Source organism: Anabas testudineus, chromosome 22 (genome assembly GCF_900324465.2).
Source record: "Anabas testudineus chromosome 22, fAnaTes1.2, whole genome shotgun sequence".
Taxonomy (NCBI): domain Eukaryota; kingdom Metazoa; phylum Chordata; class Actinopteri; order Anabantiformes; family Anabantidae; genus Anabas; species Anabas testudineus.
In genome coordinates, this window is record NC_046630.1 from 20896535 (window position 1) to 20915879 (window position 19345).

At 38.7% G+C, this 19345-nt stretch overlaps 1 protein-coding gene across 1 annotated transcript; it reads left to right on the plus strand.

The window, feature by feature from the left end:
- Positions 1–3754: 3754 nt before the first annotated feature.
- Positions 3755–18739, plus strand: psmb10 (proteasome 20S subunit beta 10). Its single transcript, XM_026339983.1, has 8 exons — positions 3755–3941; positions 9759–9852; positions 9989–10086; positions 12799–12939; positions 14426–14541; positions 14728–14786; positions 17255–17406; positions 18457–18739. Exons 1-8 carry the CDS (start codon positions 3877–3879, stop codon positions 18566–18568), a joined length of 837 nt encoding a protein of 278 aa, XP_026195768.1. The 5' UTR covers positions 3755–3876; the 3' UTR covers positions 18569–18739.
- The last annotated feature ends 606 nt before the right edge of the window (positions 18740–19345 follow it).

Sequence of the window (19345 nt, forward strand, 5' to 3'; positions counted from 1 at the left end):
AACAAGAAGTAACAACTAAATTTGTCAAATCCCTTATCCTGAAACTTCTCAGAGGAGAAAACATCTATATGCCACTGGTGATCACAGAGCCCACAGAACCCTGCAACTGCCACCACCAGAGGGGGCTCACGTCCAATTCTGCCATGAATGGTCGGAGCCTCCAGAGGGTGGATGAGCTTGAGTACAAAGGGATCATCTTTGTACGCAAGCTCGTCGTTGCATCTTCCTGGACTACACAACTGAAGTGATATGGAAATGATGTAATTTCAGCGACATCTTGGACAAACTACAGGAGTTCAAGACCAAACCTAGCTTCCACTTTCTAGGCAGACTTGTCTGTTGACTAGTGTCAAATACAATTCAAGGTTTTCTCTACCCCTGTTGAGGCAATGGCATTTGTGAACACTGAGTTGAAAAATACATGTTAAAAGCCTCAGTGCTATCACTAAATGATTCATTAGGTAAATTTTGCCTGAAACCACTTTGACTTTGTGATAATATGTGTAGAGGGACACCTCTGCTTTGTATGGGATTGCACAGTAAGGAAGGGTAATATATGAGATATGTGGGAGATATGTTCATGGACTTGTAGCACAATGTGAATGTGTGAGAATCAACAGGACAAAATCATAATCTATGTTGTAACTAGATCCAAATGTTTATAATAATTCAAAAGTCATCTATATGTCTACACATGCATAGAATTCCACATGTGACACCCTTGGTATTGTCACTTATTTTAAAATGGCTGGATATTGAAAATAATTCTGATTTGAGATGTGGGCTATGGTAATACAAGTCCCCAGAATTAATATTCACCCCTGAGAGATATTATTTAATTACAAAGCCTCTCAAACATAGAAAGTTGGTGTTTTCCCTTGTTCCTGGACTTTCTCTTCCCCCTATTTGTTTTTTTGTCTTAATTTTTCTTTTACAGACTTTTTTATTTGCCTTTTTACCCTTGTTTTTCTTTCTGGCCATGTAAACTCCAGCACAGCCATTACACTATAGACCCACAACTCCCATCTAATCCATAACCTGTAATATAGTTTCATTGAATTGTGTTTTTTGTCTAATTACACATTAAATTAGTTCTGTTGTAAAAATGCACCTTATTCACTTAGACCCACCAATGTGTTATTTCATTTGGTATGAGAGAACAGTGATCAATGAATTCAGAATAAAATCCCCCAGAAGCAGACTGTTAAATTTGTACAGTGGTCTTAAATTAAATAAAAAAACTAAAACTAAAATCAATTAAATATCATTCAAGAGTGGTTCTCTCTTTTGAAGTAACTTAGTTTTCCAATCTAGACAAGTACAAACTTCAAGTAATGCTACAGAGTTGTTAGATTGTACTTTATACCACAGTTTGTGGTATTTATGTATTTTCTTATTTTATCTATCTATAGTGTCAAATGCAGCTCTAACATACAGCACAACAGACGAGTATAGAATCCGTTGCCTGATGCTAAAAGAAGATCGTTAATATGACTTTTGCCAGTGCTGTTTCGGTAGTAATGTACGTCGGTATTGTACTCTAAATCCTGACCGGAAATCATCATATAAATTATCCTGCACAAGTAGTCACATAATTGCTTAGAAACTACTTTTTCAAGGATTTCATACCCAACAGCATACCCACTGACTACATTCACCATCACCCCTTCAATTTCTAGCTTTAGGCTCATCACCCTGTCCGAGACTCTTTTCACCTCTAGGACATTGTTCACAAACTCCCCCTTCAGGATCACTCCTACCCCGTTTCTCTTTCTATCCACATCATGGTAGAACAGTTTGTATCCTCCTCCAATACTACGGGCCTTCCACCTTGTCTCCTGCACACACAGAACATCTACCTTCCTTCTCTCCATCATGTCAGCCAGCTCTCTGCCTTTCCCTGTCATCGTGCCAACGTTAAGAGTCCCTATTCTCAGATCTATGTTCCTGCCTTTCCTCTTCTCTCTCTGACCACAAACCCTTCTGTCTCCCCTCTTTCTTCGACCAACAGTAGTCAAATTTCCACCAGCACCCTGTAGGTTAACAGTATCGGTGGTGGTCATTGTTAACCCGGGCCTCGACCGATCTAGTATGAAAGTCTTATTGATGATTCGCATGGTTATTTTGGCAATTTTTACGCAGGATGCCCTTCCTGACGCACCCTCTGTATTTATCCGGGATTGGGACTGGCACAGAAGTCACTGGCTTGCAACCCCTGTGGCTAGATTTTTTTTAACATCTACAATGAGCATAACAAAAAAGGAGAGGAAAACGGAAGTAGTAAACAAAAAGACCTTGCAGGGCTATTTTCTCCTTGAGATTACCTTTTTTTCCAAGCAGTCATTAAGTAAATAAGTCAATAAATACTCATCTTTCAATTATTATCATAACAATAACATTGTCTCAAAATGTCTTGTAGCCACATCTCTAACATTCCCAATTTGTCTACTCTTTATATTGGGTGTGGTAAAGAAGCACATTCGATTCTTCTTTCCAAACTCCACCCATCTTTTGTTGTGTTATATACGTGGAGTGCCATTCACTCTCTGACAACTTATATTAAATTTAGATTTTAAACTCAATTCAGTTTATTTATACAGCACCAAATCACAACAAAAGTCATCTCAAGGCGTAAGGTTTAGACTTTACTAAATATAACTGTGTTTACAATTATATTTAAAACCAGAGAGAGGAAGAACTCCCTTTAATAAATGAAGCCCTCAGCACAATCATGCTTAAGGTGTACTGTCATCTACCTCTACTGGTTGGGGTGAGTGAAAAGAGAGAGAGAGTAAGAGAGAAAAATGTGGTTTAATGATATGATGGAGTTTGATTATTAAGTGCTTTATATGTGAGGAGACGTTTTTTAAATTCTATTCTGGATTTTACAGGAAGCCCAAAGAGAGAATCTAATATAGGGAAAATATTATCGCTTGCAAATTCCAGCAAGACCTCTGGCTGCAGCATTTTGGATTAGTTAGAGACATATCCAGCCAGAAAAACAACCATTCACATGCGCAATTTAGAATCACAAGTAAACCTAACATGCATGTCTTTGGGCTAAGCAAGGAAAATTGACTACAAGGCATGAACATGGAAACTCCACACATAAAAAGCAGGCAAGTTTGATCCTATTATTTCTAGTTATGATTTGAGCGTAATAACTGTTCCGCCACATGTAGATTATGCAAAAAGTAGAGGGAATACTTTCGGAAACTAGAATAAATTATTAGAAATAATAAATCATATCATCAATAAGAAACCCTTAATCTACATAGAAAAAAAAAAGAAAAAAGAGAGAGAAACCACTTAGTTGAAGTTTGTTCATTGCCACATGCCACACGCCGACCTGTTAAGTCTCAGATTTCCTATGCTGCAAGAAATATCAGTACATATAATTAAGCGGTTCATTTTACTGGCCCATATTTGATTTAAATTTTATCTTTATTTAAGCAACTGACATAATGGCTGGTCCTTACATACAAATAACTTTTTTCCAAAAATAATACATGTTTTTTTTTTTCTTTCTTTAGTAAAAATATGTGTTTTTGTTCCACATTAGATGGGCTTTTTGGAAACATATTTTTAGATGAAAGTATTATAGTAAAACAAAACAAAAAAAATGTTCCTTGTCTTTCTTTTGGTGAGAAATTACGGCTTCATACTCAATATGAATAAAGCTGTTCCACATTAACTTCATTAATGTCAAAGTTAAGGTGGATATTTTTTACAGTGGGCATCTGGGAGGCTTGGCTTGTGTTGAAGTGAAAGTAAAAGTAAAAAAGCGCTGACACATAGTCCAACAAGGCTTTTTCAAAAAGGTTATTATTCTGAACCAGTTCTCAACTTTATCTTCACCTTTTTTGCACACAGAAGATGCTCCACAGGTTGAAGTCTTGTGAAATGCAGACTGGAGGTTTCTGCTTTGAAAACAGCCGCAGGTAAGGACATTCTGCATTGTTACTAAAGAGAAAATGGTGCATGGGAGGAAATGGCATCCTAGCTGTTTCATAAAAGCTGTGATCTGTATTGTTCAGGTGATCTTTATTGTTCATACAGAGTTTATACATTTTAGAAATTACTCTTTATCTTATATGCTAATCTCAGCATTACTTTGGTGTTCCTATTATGTTGCTTTACACAACATTGCCGTCTTGTCTGTCATTTATTTTAGGTTGTACATTTTGTTTGAAAGCCTCACTGTCTGACTCCATGGTTATTTTAATTTATTTACAGATAGTCCAGTTAAGCATATTGAGTACAAAACATTCTTTAATCAGCAAATAAAATAGAAGTTAAATTTCCCTGTTAAATGTATAGTATGCTGTTCTGCCGTCATTGCTAGGCCTGAGCACAGCTATGCAGACAGATTAAGTCTTCAACAATAACAACTATCCTTCTTTATTGAGATGTATCCTTCAGACGTATACAGAGTGAAACTCGAGGAAATAAGAAAACATATTTTTCCAGAAACTGGAATTCCACACATGAATATCACATTTCTATATGCATGTTAAAAAGGTTTCATAGAATTTTATAATGAATGCAAACAAACAACATTAGGTATACAAGCAGATTTTGAATAAAAAAAGCTGTAGCATGCTTTAGATAAACAGAATAGCCACACATTTGTCCAAACCACCCTACAAAAACCAAAACAAATGCTGCTTTCCAAGCCACATTTCAGTGTGGTGTCATAGTTTTCCTTTTACTTGGGCCGATTCAGTTAAGTCTTTCTTCCTAATAATCTTCCCTGTCAATGTTGAAGGAGTTCTCCATAAAAAACGGGCAAAGAGGCAGCAACATGTTTTTACAAAAAGGTCAATATACTTAGACACATCTGGATAAATGTCTAAAAACCTGGCTGTGAACACCCTTTAAATACACTACTTGGTTGGCCAGCACCCCTCCCCTGACAGCACCTAACCTGACCTATTTTCACAATTTCATGTCTAGTTCCACGAAATTCCCCTCTCATCTGCCATCAACATGGCCCCAAACATGTGACTTGAGGCTATAGCCAATTATTTTAGGCTTCAGGCTTTGAATCCCATTCCCACAAAATTGTGCCACATATCGGACACTCTTGAGGTTCATAGGTGACTGTTCTACTAACTGAGCTAACTGCCAACCCCTTATAGATAGGATTCAGGTTGGACAGATAAGTAGAAGTGTTCACATTAAACAGAAGTAAGAAGCTGTGTTTGTCAAGGGGATTTTAACAGAAACAGTTTTAATAACAGGTGACATTAGGCCCACTCTCCTGCTTGTTTTCCAATCAGTTTGTGATTGGCTGAAAACACCTGATCCAGGTAATCCGCACTGAGGGGAACAGGGGCAGTTGGAAAACGAGCAGAACAGTCCACCTTGAGGACAAGCGTTGGAAACTACTGCTATGAATAAGGATATGAAACAAGCTGATCTTTTTTTTTACGGGTCAGATAATGAATGCCCATGCCAAGTCTGTTAGCACTCGTATTAAACACCTGGCAAAGGGCACTGCATATCGTCATGAAAACATTGTCCCAGTTGTAAACTATGATGGAGGAAACATCATGATTTGGGCGTGCTTTACTGCATCAGGGCCTGGCCAGCTTCCCAAACATATTAAAAATTCTTCAGGATAATGTGAGAGTGTCTGTACGTTAGCGGAAACTCTGTAGAAGTTGGTTGATGCTATAGTCTATAGTGTTTAATGCAACACTTAGATCTAACAAGACGAATATAGAGAGAAGTTTGTTGTGTGACTTTGAGCTTGTTCACCTAGCTAGTTTCCAGAAAAAAAAGCTGGGTTGTTCTTATTTGCCTCTAATAATGAGAAACAATAAGTTGTTCTAGCTTTACAGAGGACTTGTTTTTATATATTATCAACCTGTGTTTCCAGGCTAGGCAAGATTCATCTAAATCAGTGGAACGCCACCTCTTTTCCAGCTTACGCGATGTAAGCGTAAGCTATGGATTGAGTGTTAAACTGCAGAGAAGTCTGTAAGACTCTGTGTCCTGGGCTCCACACCGAGATGTCAAGGTTTAGGTCATCTAATAAACTTGGCTACATTTCTAGATAGTGGAGATGCATGCTTTACAATGGAGCTAGGCCCCTCTGATTCATCACCTTCTTTATAAAAGGGGCAGGGATATTGAGTATTTTATGCAGTAAGGCAACAATATCATTTTCTTTTCTTTTAGAGTAAAAATCTAACAGTGTCAATTTACATATTCTATGTGGTGTTAAATGCCAATATTGTAACTATAACTGACAAGTTTAATTAAAAAGTTATTTAATTAATTGGCCTTGTACATACTCCTTAGATTTCTGTTGCAGCAAATCCAATGCCCTGTAGAGCAGTTTCCACACATCTCCCTCACCTGCCTGCCTTTGTCCATGACAGACAGGTAAGGGTCCTATGACCTAAACCTATAACTTAGATAGAAGACAATGCATAACAATTTGTGTTCATATCTTCATCAACATGAAACCCTTATGGCAACAAAATTTAATTGTTGACCTATTTTGTGTTATCAAAAATGTGAAAAAATAAAGCATCTGGGTCTGCGTCTTCTAGTTTGGCAATGGAGTAGTGCAGGTGCCTGTGAAACTGCACTCCTAGATTTAACATTTTATACATTTATTCACTGAGAATTAGTTAAACATGACATTTTGGGTGGGTGGGATGGGTGAAAAGGGGATTTTTAAAGGCCAGAAGAAGGAAGAAGGGATACCAAGCATTTGTTACTGCTCTACAACATTTGCTACTGTTAAACGTATAAACCGTATAAACGTGAACACAATTATTTATGCATTGTTTTCTGCTCGCGGTTATTTCACATGAAGTTATGGGTTAAGGCCATAGCACCCTTACCTGTGAGGAAGGTGTAGAAACTGATCTGCAGGGTACTGGACATCACTGTGACAGAAATCTAAGTGGGATGGACATAGACTTGTACAGTCTCACAATTAACTTTTTATCAAACTTGTCGGTTATGGTTACAATATTGACACTAAGCTATGCCAAGAAAATGTTGGGAAACATCAACATCATTGGATTTTTAACTAAAAAAAAAAAAAAAAAAAAAAAGAATGAAAAAAGAATGAATACCAAAACTGATAAAACATGTTCATTATTCATCTGTGACAATTTAATCAGCAGAGTAACCATCTAAAACTAAGACAAAGATTATTTTTTACAAAACAAGAACAACCTGAATTCTAAAAAAGTTAGGATGCTGTGTAAAATCTACATTAACACAGAATGCTATGATTTGCAAATCTCATAAACTCCAATGTATCTTTAAAAAAACATCTAATAAAGTTGGGATGGAGTCAACAAAAGACTGTAAAAGTAAGTGCTACTAATAAGAAAGGGCTAGAAGAACATATTGCAGCTACTTAAAATTAGTTTATTGGCAACAGGTCAGTAACATGATTGGGTGTAAAAAGATAATCTTAGGTTGCTTTCACACCTACAGGATTAGTTCAGTCTCTCAAAAGTAAAGATGGGCACCAGTCGGTTAAAAGCTTTTGTCAAACATTTCAGAATAATTTTCTTTAGAGTGAAGTTGCAGACTTATACTATATCATCTTCTACAGTCCTTGCTATAAAAGAACAAAAACATCATGGAGACATGGCAACATGGAGAACTCTCTGTATACATCAGACAAGGTCAAAACAAAATATTGGATCCTGCAATCTTCAAGCCTTCAGACAGGCACTACAAAATCACTACTTCCAAAAATCACTGTTTGCTATCATAGTTCACCATGCCACCAAAAAGTGGAAATGCAGAAGCAAGAAAAAGTGTGTGAACCCTTTGAGAACATGGACCTTTGCATGAATTGGTCATAAAATGTGCTCTGATCTTCAAGTCACAACAATAGAAAAACACAGTCTGCTTAAAATAATAGTGCACAAACATTATATGTTTTCATGTTTTTATTGAACCTAACATGTAAACATTCATAGTGCAAGGTGGAAAAAGTATGTGAACCCCTAGCCTAATGACTTCACCAAGAGCTAATTGGAGCCAGGAGTGAGCCAACCTATCAGTGTGATGACATTGGATGTGTTGCTGAAAGCTGTCCTGCTCTTTAAAAACACACACCAGTTTTGGGTTTACTGGTTTCAAGAAGCACTGCCTGATGTGAACCATGCCTCGCAGAAAAGAGCTCTCAGAAGACCTACGATCAAGAACTGTTGACTTGCATGAAGCCGGAAAGGGTTACAAAAGTATCTCCAAACGCCTTGATGTTCATGTGTCCACGGTAAGACAGACTGTCTACAAATGGAGAAAGTTCAGCACTGTTGCTATTCTCCCTAGGTGTGGTCGTCCTGTAAAGATGACTGCAAGAGCACAGCGCAGAATGCTGAATGAGGTAAAGAAGAATCCTAGAGTGTCAGCTAAAGACTTACAGAAATCTCTGGCACATGCTAACATTTTTGTTGACACATCTACAATAAGGAAACCATCAAACAAGAATGGAGTACATGGGAGGACACCACGGAGGAAGCCATTGCACCAGCACTACTGACAAAATATTCTGTGGACAGATGAAACCAAAATTGAGTTGTTTGGAAAAAAAGACACAACACTATGTGTGGAGAAAAAAAGGCACAGCACACCTCATCCCCACTGTAAAACATGGCAGAGGAAGCATCATGGTTTGGGGCTGCTTTGCTGCCTCAGGGCCTGGACGGATTGTTGTCATTGATGGAAAACTGAATTCCAGAGTTTATCAAGACATTTTGCAGGAAAACGATGAAGAATTACAGTTAAATGTAATGTAGTTAGCTAATGTAAGCCTATGCGCAACTTTTTAGTCTTCATGACTTACCTGCTTCTGCTGAACTACTTATTTCTTTATGAATGCCTAACAGAATGTTCCATCTATCTTGTCAATCATCCTCGACACCCACCCTGTTAAAATTCACTTGTTGCCAGATAATAGATCTACATGTTGGCTTACATTGCAGTCTTCTGCATGGTGGTGCACCTGAATCTGATGTTTTTCCATGTTTTGGGGCGGCAGTAGCTCAGGTGGTAGAGCAGTCACCTACTAACCCCAGGGTGAGTGGTCTGATTCCCGGTTCCTCCTGGCTACTTGCTAAGGTGTCCTTGGATAAGACACCGAAACCCCGTAGTGTAGCGCTGACATACTGTCTAGCAGCTGTCCACCCACAATTTCCCCAAGGGGATCAATAAAGTATTCATTATTATATATATTGGTAAAAATCAAATAATCAGATTTTCTATTCTTGACCCATTTTGGTTACTTACTTAGATCTGATGAACTCTTTGAATGAGAAATAATAATGTCTTTATGTGTTTAAGTAACAGCAAGTATAAAGTCTGAATATAATCATGACTCTCAGACACAGAGATGTCCACAATACCACCTGAAGTCAATAGAAAATGACAGCATCGATTTTTAGGGTTGAATGATTTGAACTAAAATGAATATGACTGACATGCTTGCTGTTTTCATGGCTGTTTTTTAATAGGTCTACTTTATAGCACTTTGTATAAAATAGAGTGTCTTAATGTTTCTGAAGGTACTGTATGTTAATGGAGACATTTAAGAAGTTAATCTAAATCAGTTGTGAACATCCCTTGTCTTGTTTAAAGGGTACAGACAGGTTAAATTAGGTTTGGATTCACAGATGTTACAGCAAATAGAGAAGAATGTCATGTTTTAGTCAAACAAATATAGAGAATTGCGAGCCTTATCCTTAACAGTTATTAATGCTAATTTATCATTTCAGGAATGAAGTGTTGGAATCCAGTTTGTCAGAGCTCAGCTATAAAGCTCCGAGTGCCAGAAAGACAGGAACAACCATCGCTGGAATTATTTACAAGGTGAGAATCATCTTTAGTGTTTTCGGTGACAGACATATAAACGGACAGAAGCCATGTGCATAAAGGAAGATTTTAGTGTTTAGAAAGTAACTGCACATCCCCCCGATTGCTGACTATTTCCTGCCCTGTCTATCAGGATGGTGTGATCTTGGGAGCTGACACCAGGGCTACAGATGATATGGTGGTGGCTGACAAAAATTGCATGAAGATTCACTACATTGCTCCAAAAATCTAGTGAGTAACGTTTTTTTCTACCAGTTATTAATTCCAAGCGGACTTCTCCCCCCCTCTCTCTTTAAGAATAACCTAACTGAAATTAGAAAATAGTTCATGCATGAATATGTCTGAAATTTACTAGAATAAGTGCTTCCAAATTTCTAACAAATTTTGATCTTTAACAAAATTGTAAATAGTTTGTCCACTTCTATTATACGATTGATTAGGACCTGTAGATGTACCTTGAACTGGGACGAGAGTATTGTAACCTTTAATAACATTGGTGTTTTGAAATGTTGAGTTGTGAATGAGAGTTCTAATCCTTCAAGCTTGTGATGCTGCAAACTCACTCCCTTGCCAACATCTGCCAACTCTTACATTTTGTTGTCATCATTTAAAAAGCAAAAGCAATTGAGTCTTTGAGACCTTTAGAGTCACATATAACCTCGACCTTTCCCCAACCTGCACCTCCCTCTCCTGCTCAGTCACCCTCTGCATACACAGTTCAGCCCGTCATCTCCCTCTTAGCTCAAAGTTACGAGCCCTTGGTCGCTCCGCCCGAATGCTATGCCTGTCATCCTTTAACCTTTTCCTGTTCTATGCAGCTCTCTGTTTTCCAGTCAGAACCTACCAAAGTACCTCTAAAACCTCTAAAGAATACATTAAAGTTTTTGACCAGAAAAAAATCAGAGACAGCTAGATGATTATCACATTTAGATCAGGGAGGTCGTCGAAGTGAGCATGTAACCCAAACTCATCTGGATCAAGATAAGATAAAGCTTTATTGTCAATGGACAGTCACACTTGGTACAACAGTACAATGAAATTGCAATCAAACTGCACACCTGTTGCTATGTAGTTTTTTGGTCCCCGATTGGACATTAGAAGTCGCAACTAAGTCGACTCCCCATCTGCCCTCCCCAGAACCAATGCCGATAGACTAGAACAGGTCTCACCCGCAAAGAAAGCAACATATGCTCCAAAGAGAGTCTGTGCCTGTATTGTGGTTGTGCAGGTCGTTGAGTTTAGTTTCTGACTCCAGTTCACCTACAATTCCCTACAATTTGAAAAGCATTTCTGCTTTCATTGATTCTGGCACAGACACAGAATTCATCAATAATAATAAATACTGTATTGATCCCCTTGGGGAAATTGCTGTTGGACAGCTGCCAGACAGTATGTGGGTGCCACTACGGGGTCTTGGTGTCTTGTCCAAGGACATCTCAGCAAGTAGCCAGGAGGAACCAGGAATCAAACCACTCATCTTGGGGTTTGCAGACAAATGCTGCCCAATGAAGCTTTGGTTCAACAAATGGGCCTCTAGACTGAAGCCCTACAATCACTGGTTCAAGTAACTCCCTTAGACAATCATTCAATTCCTTCCATGTTCCAGACTAACTTTGCCTGTCCAGTTGTCTAAAGAAAATCATCATGATCCGCCCCGACTTCCCCTAATCCTCAGAGTCACATGGCTTCAAAAACATAATCCCTACAGTGATTGGAACTCAGGGATGGTTTGGAGCTGGGGGTGACCTGTTTAACAACCTGTCTACGTGCCGCACCCTGTCTTTCTCCAGTCGAAAAGCTCTCCAGACATTGTCATGGTGCCCAGAGAGTATCTCGACATGAAAGAGGTCAAAAAGTGCCCTGCACTTTCGGGTTGGCTGTGGCTCAATAGGTAGAACAGTTGTCTGCCAATCACCATCGATTGGTGGTTTGATTCCCAGCTGCCATGTCACATGCCAAAGTGTCCTTGGGCAAGATACTGAACCCCATGTTGCCCCTGTTGAGTCAGGTCAGCTCCATAGCAACTCTGCCATGTAATTCCTTGTAGAATGTGCCGTTTCATCCTGGTGAACGAGCAGCAGTAGGAGTAGACCATCACAGGTGTACAAACAGCTGTGAACAACTTTCTTTATACCTTAGAAAAATAAATCATTTCTAGAAATTGATATAATTATAATCTGGATTAAGGATTAATATTTTTAAAAATCAGAAATCAGAAAAGGTAATGCAAATAATAACTAATAATAACTAACCAATATTTTTGTCGCTACAATTTTAAGCCGATGACACATCTGAGTATTAAAGTCTAATTAATGAGACACAGCGGAGACAGAATATCATTAGTCACTTTTAGTAGCACGGTCTCTGTGCTGTGATGTTTGCAAAACACGGATTGGAATTGGTCAAAAATGTTGTGTTTAGACAAATACTTTTCTAAAATCTTGGATATGAAAGGTAGTTTGGAGATTGGTCTGTAGTTTTCAAGGAGAGAGGGATCTTGTGCAGGTTTTTTCAAAAGGGGCTGCACACATGCAATTTTAATATAATCTGGGACATATACAGCAGACAGAAAATATCGAGAAGAGAGATGCAAGCAAATCAATAATAGATATACAGAAAGTATGTATATAAAGAAGTTGATAACATCATGGATAATGGATAACAATACTGTAAGTACATAAAAAACAGACAACTCTACTAATAACTAATAAACTAATAATAAACATAATGTATAATATCGCGATATAATATATAATGTTACCAAAATAAAAATAAGCTTGCACAACCCTTTAATCTCACTACAGGATTTTTAGAATTTGTTACTTTTTTTACCATTTAGAAAAATATATCAGAAAATTAAACAGCTTCAAGTTACTAAGGCCAAGCTGTAATGCTTTGATCATGTTTATTCAAGTGTTACATGGTGTCTTACATGTTCTCTAGTTGCTGTGGCGCTGGTGTGGCTGCAGATGCAGAAATCACAACACAGATTATGGCATCCAATGTGGAACTGCACACTCTCAACACTGGGCGACCTCCCCTCGTTGCCATGGTAACTCGACAGTTGAAACAGATGCTGTTCAGGTAAGGGTGAAGTTGACCAAGTTGTAAAATACTCAAATCATTAATGGTGTAATGCTAAGCATTTTTGTTTTTAAATGCTCACATACATGTCTCCATACTGGCTTCAAAATTTGAAGCTTGAACTTTTAGATAGATAGATAGATAGATAGATAGATAGATAGATTTTATTCATCCCACGATTGGGAAATTCTTTTGTCTACAGCAGCAAGGTGACATTAAATAGGACAGTATAGAAAAGCAGTATAGAGTGGACAACATCAATATTAACAACACCAGAAAAAAATCTAATAAATTACAAGACAATTAAATTAATTAATTAATTACACACCAAACAACGATAATATAACCAAAAATAAAGTTAACACCAGTATAAAAACAAACGACAGAAACAACAACAACAACGAATGAAATACACTGTGTAGGTACACAGTGTGTCACTGTAGTACTGTGTTGTAAAGTCGCGGTAGCGCTCCTTCTTGCACTGTGGGTGTAACAGTCTCATCCTGAAGGAGCTGGTCAGAGCCTCTACAGTTTGCTGCAGGGGGTGGGAGGGGTTATCCATGATGGATGTTAGTTTAGCCAACATCCTCCTGTCCGCCACCTCCTCGATGGACTCCAGTGTGCAGCCCAGGACAGAGCCGGCTTTCTTAACCAGTTTGTTAAGTCTCTTCCTGTCTCTGCCTGTACTGCCCCCTACCCAGCACACAACTCCATAAATGACTACTGAGGCCACCACAGTGTCATAAAAAGTCCTTAGCAGCTGTCTGCACACACCAAAAGACCTCAGTCTCCTCAGCAGGTGAAGGCGACTATGGTCCCTTCTTGTACAGAGCGTCCATGTTGCTAGACCAGTCCAGTTTGTTGTTAAGGTGAACACCCAGGTATTTAAATGTGTCCACAGTCTCAATGTTTGAGCCCTGGATGTTCACCGGTGAGTGTGGGGGAGGGCACCTTCTGAAGTCAAGAACCAGCTCCTTTGTCTTGCTGGTGTTTAGGATCAGGATCAGTTTTCTTGTTAGAAGACACGTTTTTATACACGTTTTCAACACCTGGGAAAGCTTTGGCAGCTTAATCTATTCTACTAATTTTCTATTGATATGTCAAACATTCACTTAGTTCAACAGCATCACAAAATCATGAACCCTCTAAGAAAATATTGAAACACATCATCCATTACAATTAGAAAATATGGGTTTAGCCTGACCTGCACTTTTCCACCCATTAAGACAAAAGGCTTTTATTGTGCTATGTTTAAATCTGAGAACAGTCTTTACAACAGAGTATGGAAAAGTGTAAATCGAGTTTTGATTGTAAGTTTCTGTGAGATAACAATAAATTAACTATAAAATGTTTTGTCTTACTGTTCTGCTGAATCAAGTCAGTATGAAAAGATTTGTAACAATTGTAGACACATTCAACATCCTCTGACTGAAAGTAAAAAGTTAATGTAATCAACACTCATAATGATGTATGTCTGTTTTTTAAGATATCAGGGTCATGTTGGTGCATCTCTAATTGTTGGAGGAGTCGATGTGAATGGAGCTCACCTGTACAGCGTTTATCCACATGGCTCTTATGACAAACTGCCTTTCCTTACCATGGGTAATTGTTCATGTTCTGCACATTTATGTATGTGAAGAAAAAACGTGTACAAATCAACTTTAACAAATTTGGTATTTTGAGCCTACAAATTGTATTGATTATTATTATTACTGCTTGATGAGAACTGTTTCATTTAGGACAAGTCTTGAGTCAATTAATAAAAAGAAAGTTTGACTCTGGTTTCAGGTTCCGGTGCTGCAGCTGCTGTCTCTGTCTTTGAAGACAGATTCAAACCAAATATGGAGGTGATATTGTTTTCTCTTATTTATCTTAACGCTACAGAATGTTACTTCTTTCAAATATTTGTTAGTACTTTCTTATCTAAATGTGGAGAATATTCCTCACAATTACATCAAATAGTTAACTGTGAGTTGCATTTTGGGGTTGAAGGGTCACAAAGAAAGGTCACACTGAAAAACAGGCTAGTCTGTATGTGATGTGAGGCAGAATCTCTGTTGACTATGATGTGCAAAGTTTTATCGAGTTGATAAAGATCCAAGACTTTAATACTTCAAGTTCCCAGTCGAAGACATACTAAATTAACCTTACACCTTAACAGAACAGTCAAGTGTAATGCTTTTACAGGCTTCTGATGCCCTATCAATTCCAGAATGCAATGCATAGCTTACTAACTGACTTTATTGTGATTTAGGACAATTGCATTTCAAGCATTCTTTGAAGTCAGATTGATTTAACAGATGCTGTACAAAGGTTGTTGATTACAAAAATATCTGAAAGTTGAGTCATGGAAACTGGACTTGCCATGATTAATAGTTTAGGCCTAACAAGAAAGAAGTCCAGTTGTCTTTGTGATCGTGGGCCTCTGCTCAGGAAGGGTCAAACACTGGATCTGAGTACGTGAGGCCATTATCTGTGTTCTGGGCAGTAATTTAATTAAATTCAGCATTTTTGCAATTAATTCACCATTATATGCTTTTATTTGGTAGGAATGTAATAGGGAAGGCTTTTATTTTGAATGTTGCAAGGCCATTAATGTGAGCTTTTTTTTTTATCATGTTCACTAAAATTCCTGTACACTGGCCTTCTACTAAAGTTGTATAATTGAGCAAGGACACTTTGACATGTACAGATGGGAAGAGCTGGGAATCAAACCCCCAACCCTATGGTTGTTGGGTAAACCCCCTCTGTTGAAACACAACTGCCCCCAGTAACTAAGAGTGTGTTAGTAGTTTGACAGAGCTCATTAACACGACATTGATCTTGATCAAACGGTTGGATTCAGCTGTGTGTTACATAGCACAGAGATGCTAACATACAGTGCCTATAAAAAGTATACAAGTTTTCAAGTTTTTTTTCAGTCACCAGTCACCAACTTTGATTGACCATAACTGATTTATAGTGTCAATGAAAGGATGAAAGATCCAAGGGGGCGAATACTTTTAATAGGTACTGTAAACAAGCTTTTTGCAAACAATCATAGCACACCATTACTAATTGAACTGCACCCAGTGTCTGGGTTTGACTGCTGGACGTGTTTTGCAGCAACATTTTGAGTTGAATAATAATAATAAGAAGAAGGAGAAGTATGTAGGATTACATAGAGTGGGCTTCTCTGTTACACAAAGGACCACTAAATTATATTATGACTGACCTGAAGGCAGTCCTGTGGTGTCTTAGAGTAGATACATGCAAACTCTCGGGGGCCTTAGTGAGGATTGTTTTTTGATTTCTCCAGTGCATTCAACACCACCCAACCTGCACTGCTGGGAGAGAAATTCAAAAAATGCAGTTTGACACTCTTCTGTTGACACTACCTCACCAACCACCAGTACGTCCACCTGCTGAACTGTGTGTCTGACACTGTGTGGTTTGTAGCACAGGTGCTCCACAGAGCACAGTTCTGTCTCCCTTCCTCTTTACCCTTTATACCTCAGACTTCAAGTACAACTCAGATTCATGCTATCTTCAGAGGTTCTCTGATGACTCTGCAGTTGGAAGATGTATCCAGGGTGGAGATGAGTATCAGGGAGTGGTGGACAGTTTTGTGAACTGGTGTGGACTAAACCATCTTTGTCTCAACATAAGTAAAACAAAGAAGCTAGTAACAGACTTCAGGAAATAGGGGAGTCCTGTCACCCCTCTCTTTATACATGGGGGAGGAGTTTAAGGTTGTATCCGAGTACAAATACCTGGGAGTGTACTTGGACAACAAACTGGACCGGACAAAGAATTTATCAACACTATACAAAAAAGACTTGGTACTTCACTGTCTGCAGCACCATGCTGTGAATGTTATATGAGTTTGTGATGGCATGGATGATGTGGTGGGAGACACACTAACAGGCTGAACAAACTGATCAGAAGGACTGGCTCTGTTCTTGGGGTGGAGCTGGACCTTCTACATGTTGTAGCTGAGCTGTCTACTCTCAGTCCTGGACAATCTCTCTCACCCACTACACAGTGTACTGGCTGGGAAGAGGAGCACGTTCAGCCAGAGACTGATCAACATTAAGTGCGCTACAGAATGCCACAGGAGATCCCTTCTACCTTTGGCCACTAAACTTTACAATTTCCCTCTGGGATTAGTAAAGTATTTTAAATCTTGTATATATATTATATATATACACATGTGACTAAAATTACCTGTTAAGAGACATGAACTGTGAATCAGTGTTTCCTTAAATAAAATCTGCTGCTGCTGTCAATGGCATTATAGTTACTTAAGTTTTCAGATGTTCCTTTCTCCTTTCAGCTGGAGGAGGCAAAACAGCTTGTAAGAGATGCCATTGCTGCAGGAATTTTCTGTGACCTGGGTTCAGGCAGCAACGTGGACCTGTGTGTTATCACTGAGGCTGGAGTGGAGTACTTGCGAGGCTATGATAAGCCTACAATGAAGGGAAAAAGGTAAGGTGTTAGTTATGTGTAGATCAGAGGATAACAACTCAGAGAATGCTTTCAGAAAGACACTATTTTTTCAAATTTGTGTTGTTGCAGCCTGCAACCACAGTTGTTTAAATGAATGTATTTCTCATGATCTGCTCTCAGTGCTCCATAATAATAAAGTGAAAACAGAATTTTGGAAATGTCTGTCTGTCTTCTTCTACTTTTCTTTTCTTTTCTTTTCTACTGTTCCCTTTCAGGGGTCCGCACAGCGAATTCTCTGGCTCCATTTAACCCTATCCTCTGCATCCTCTTCTCTCACACCAACTAACTTCATCTCCATTTTCACTACATCCATAAATCTCTTCTTTAGTCTTCCTCTAGACCTCCTGCTCATTTACTCATACATTCTCGATCTTTCCTCTGAACGTGTCCAAACCACCTCAGTCTGTCCTCTTTTATATTATCTCCAAAACTGCTGGGGGATCTCTATTGACAAACTGAGCTCCTCTCCTCTCTCCTTTCTCCTATATCCTTTCAAATGCCACCATTGCATGTTTGTTTCACTTTGTGTCTTCTCTCTCCTGTAGTTGTGTTTCCTCCTCTCTGTCTCCCTCTCTCTGTACTTTTCTGCAGGTATCCTCGGCCTGGAGCTGTACATCTCCAGAATCCAGTTGACCTGCCCAATGTTCTTGCTGCTTGCTGTTGTGTTTTATGTCCTGCTGTTCTTTTCTCTCTCCTCTTTCCAGTCAGCCCACTTTGAGCCTGGTTCTGCTGGAGGTTTCTTCCTCTAAAGGAGTTTTTCCTCTCCACTGTTGCCTAAAGCTTGCTCAAATGGGATTGTTGGGTTTTCTATATCACATTTTGTATAATTATATTCTGTAAAATCCAGAATTAAATTAAAATTTCTTCTCCTCACTTATAAATCACTTAGTAATCAGGCTCCATAGTTTCCAAGCAGAACTCTCTGCTCTAAGACTGCAGGTTTACTTGTGGTTCTTTAAAATACATAGCCAGCAAAGTGAAACACATTAATTTTCACATTTGTTTTTTGCTGTGTGTTTTTTCTTCCAGAGAGAGACAGTACAAATATAACCCCGGTACCACGGCCATCCTGACCAAAACTGTGACCCCACTCTCCCTAAATGTGGTCAACCAGTCTGTTCGCATAATGGAGATGGAATAAAATCAAGCAAAAATGCTCCTGCTGACTGCAAAGTCAGTATGTGCTTTTGATATATATCCTTGAATTGATAAGGTGTGATCATAGGATGCTGAAAAGATTGCTAAGTATATCTAAAACATCAAGGATGTTGTAGTTGTATTTTTAATAAAAGCTTGTTTGTTAAATGATAAAGGGAAAGCTTGTCTTTTTGTCAATGTTTTGAACAGCAACACATCTTTATTAGCTCAAAGTTAAAATGCATAGTACATTCTAATGACCACTATAATGACACAACCAACCACACACATACTATTTGTCTATGAAGATTCACAGGCTCTACATACACATATGGGTGATCAAGCCTTAACAGCGTCAATGATATTGCAATTTGGACAACTATGAAGGAAGGCAGCCTACCACAAATCCTTTTGCATCAGGTGTTTTTCTATCATGTTGCATATAAGGTACAATTGCCTCTTTATCCTTGGTGTAGGTGTTGATAGCTCCTGTCTTAAGGGTCACAAGCATGCTGGAGCCTATCCCAGCTATCGTTGGGCGAGAGGCAGGGTACACCCTGGACAGGTCGCCATCCACAGGGCCAACATACGGAGACAGACAACCATTCACACCTATGGGCAATCTAGGGTCACCAATTAACCTAACATGCATGTCTTTGGAGCTGGGACGAAGTTGGAGTACCTGGAGAGAACCCACAGATAACATGCAAACTCAACACAGAAAGGCACTCTTTTGACCCCGTGGATTCTTGACAGTGCTAACCACTACACCCCCACTCCT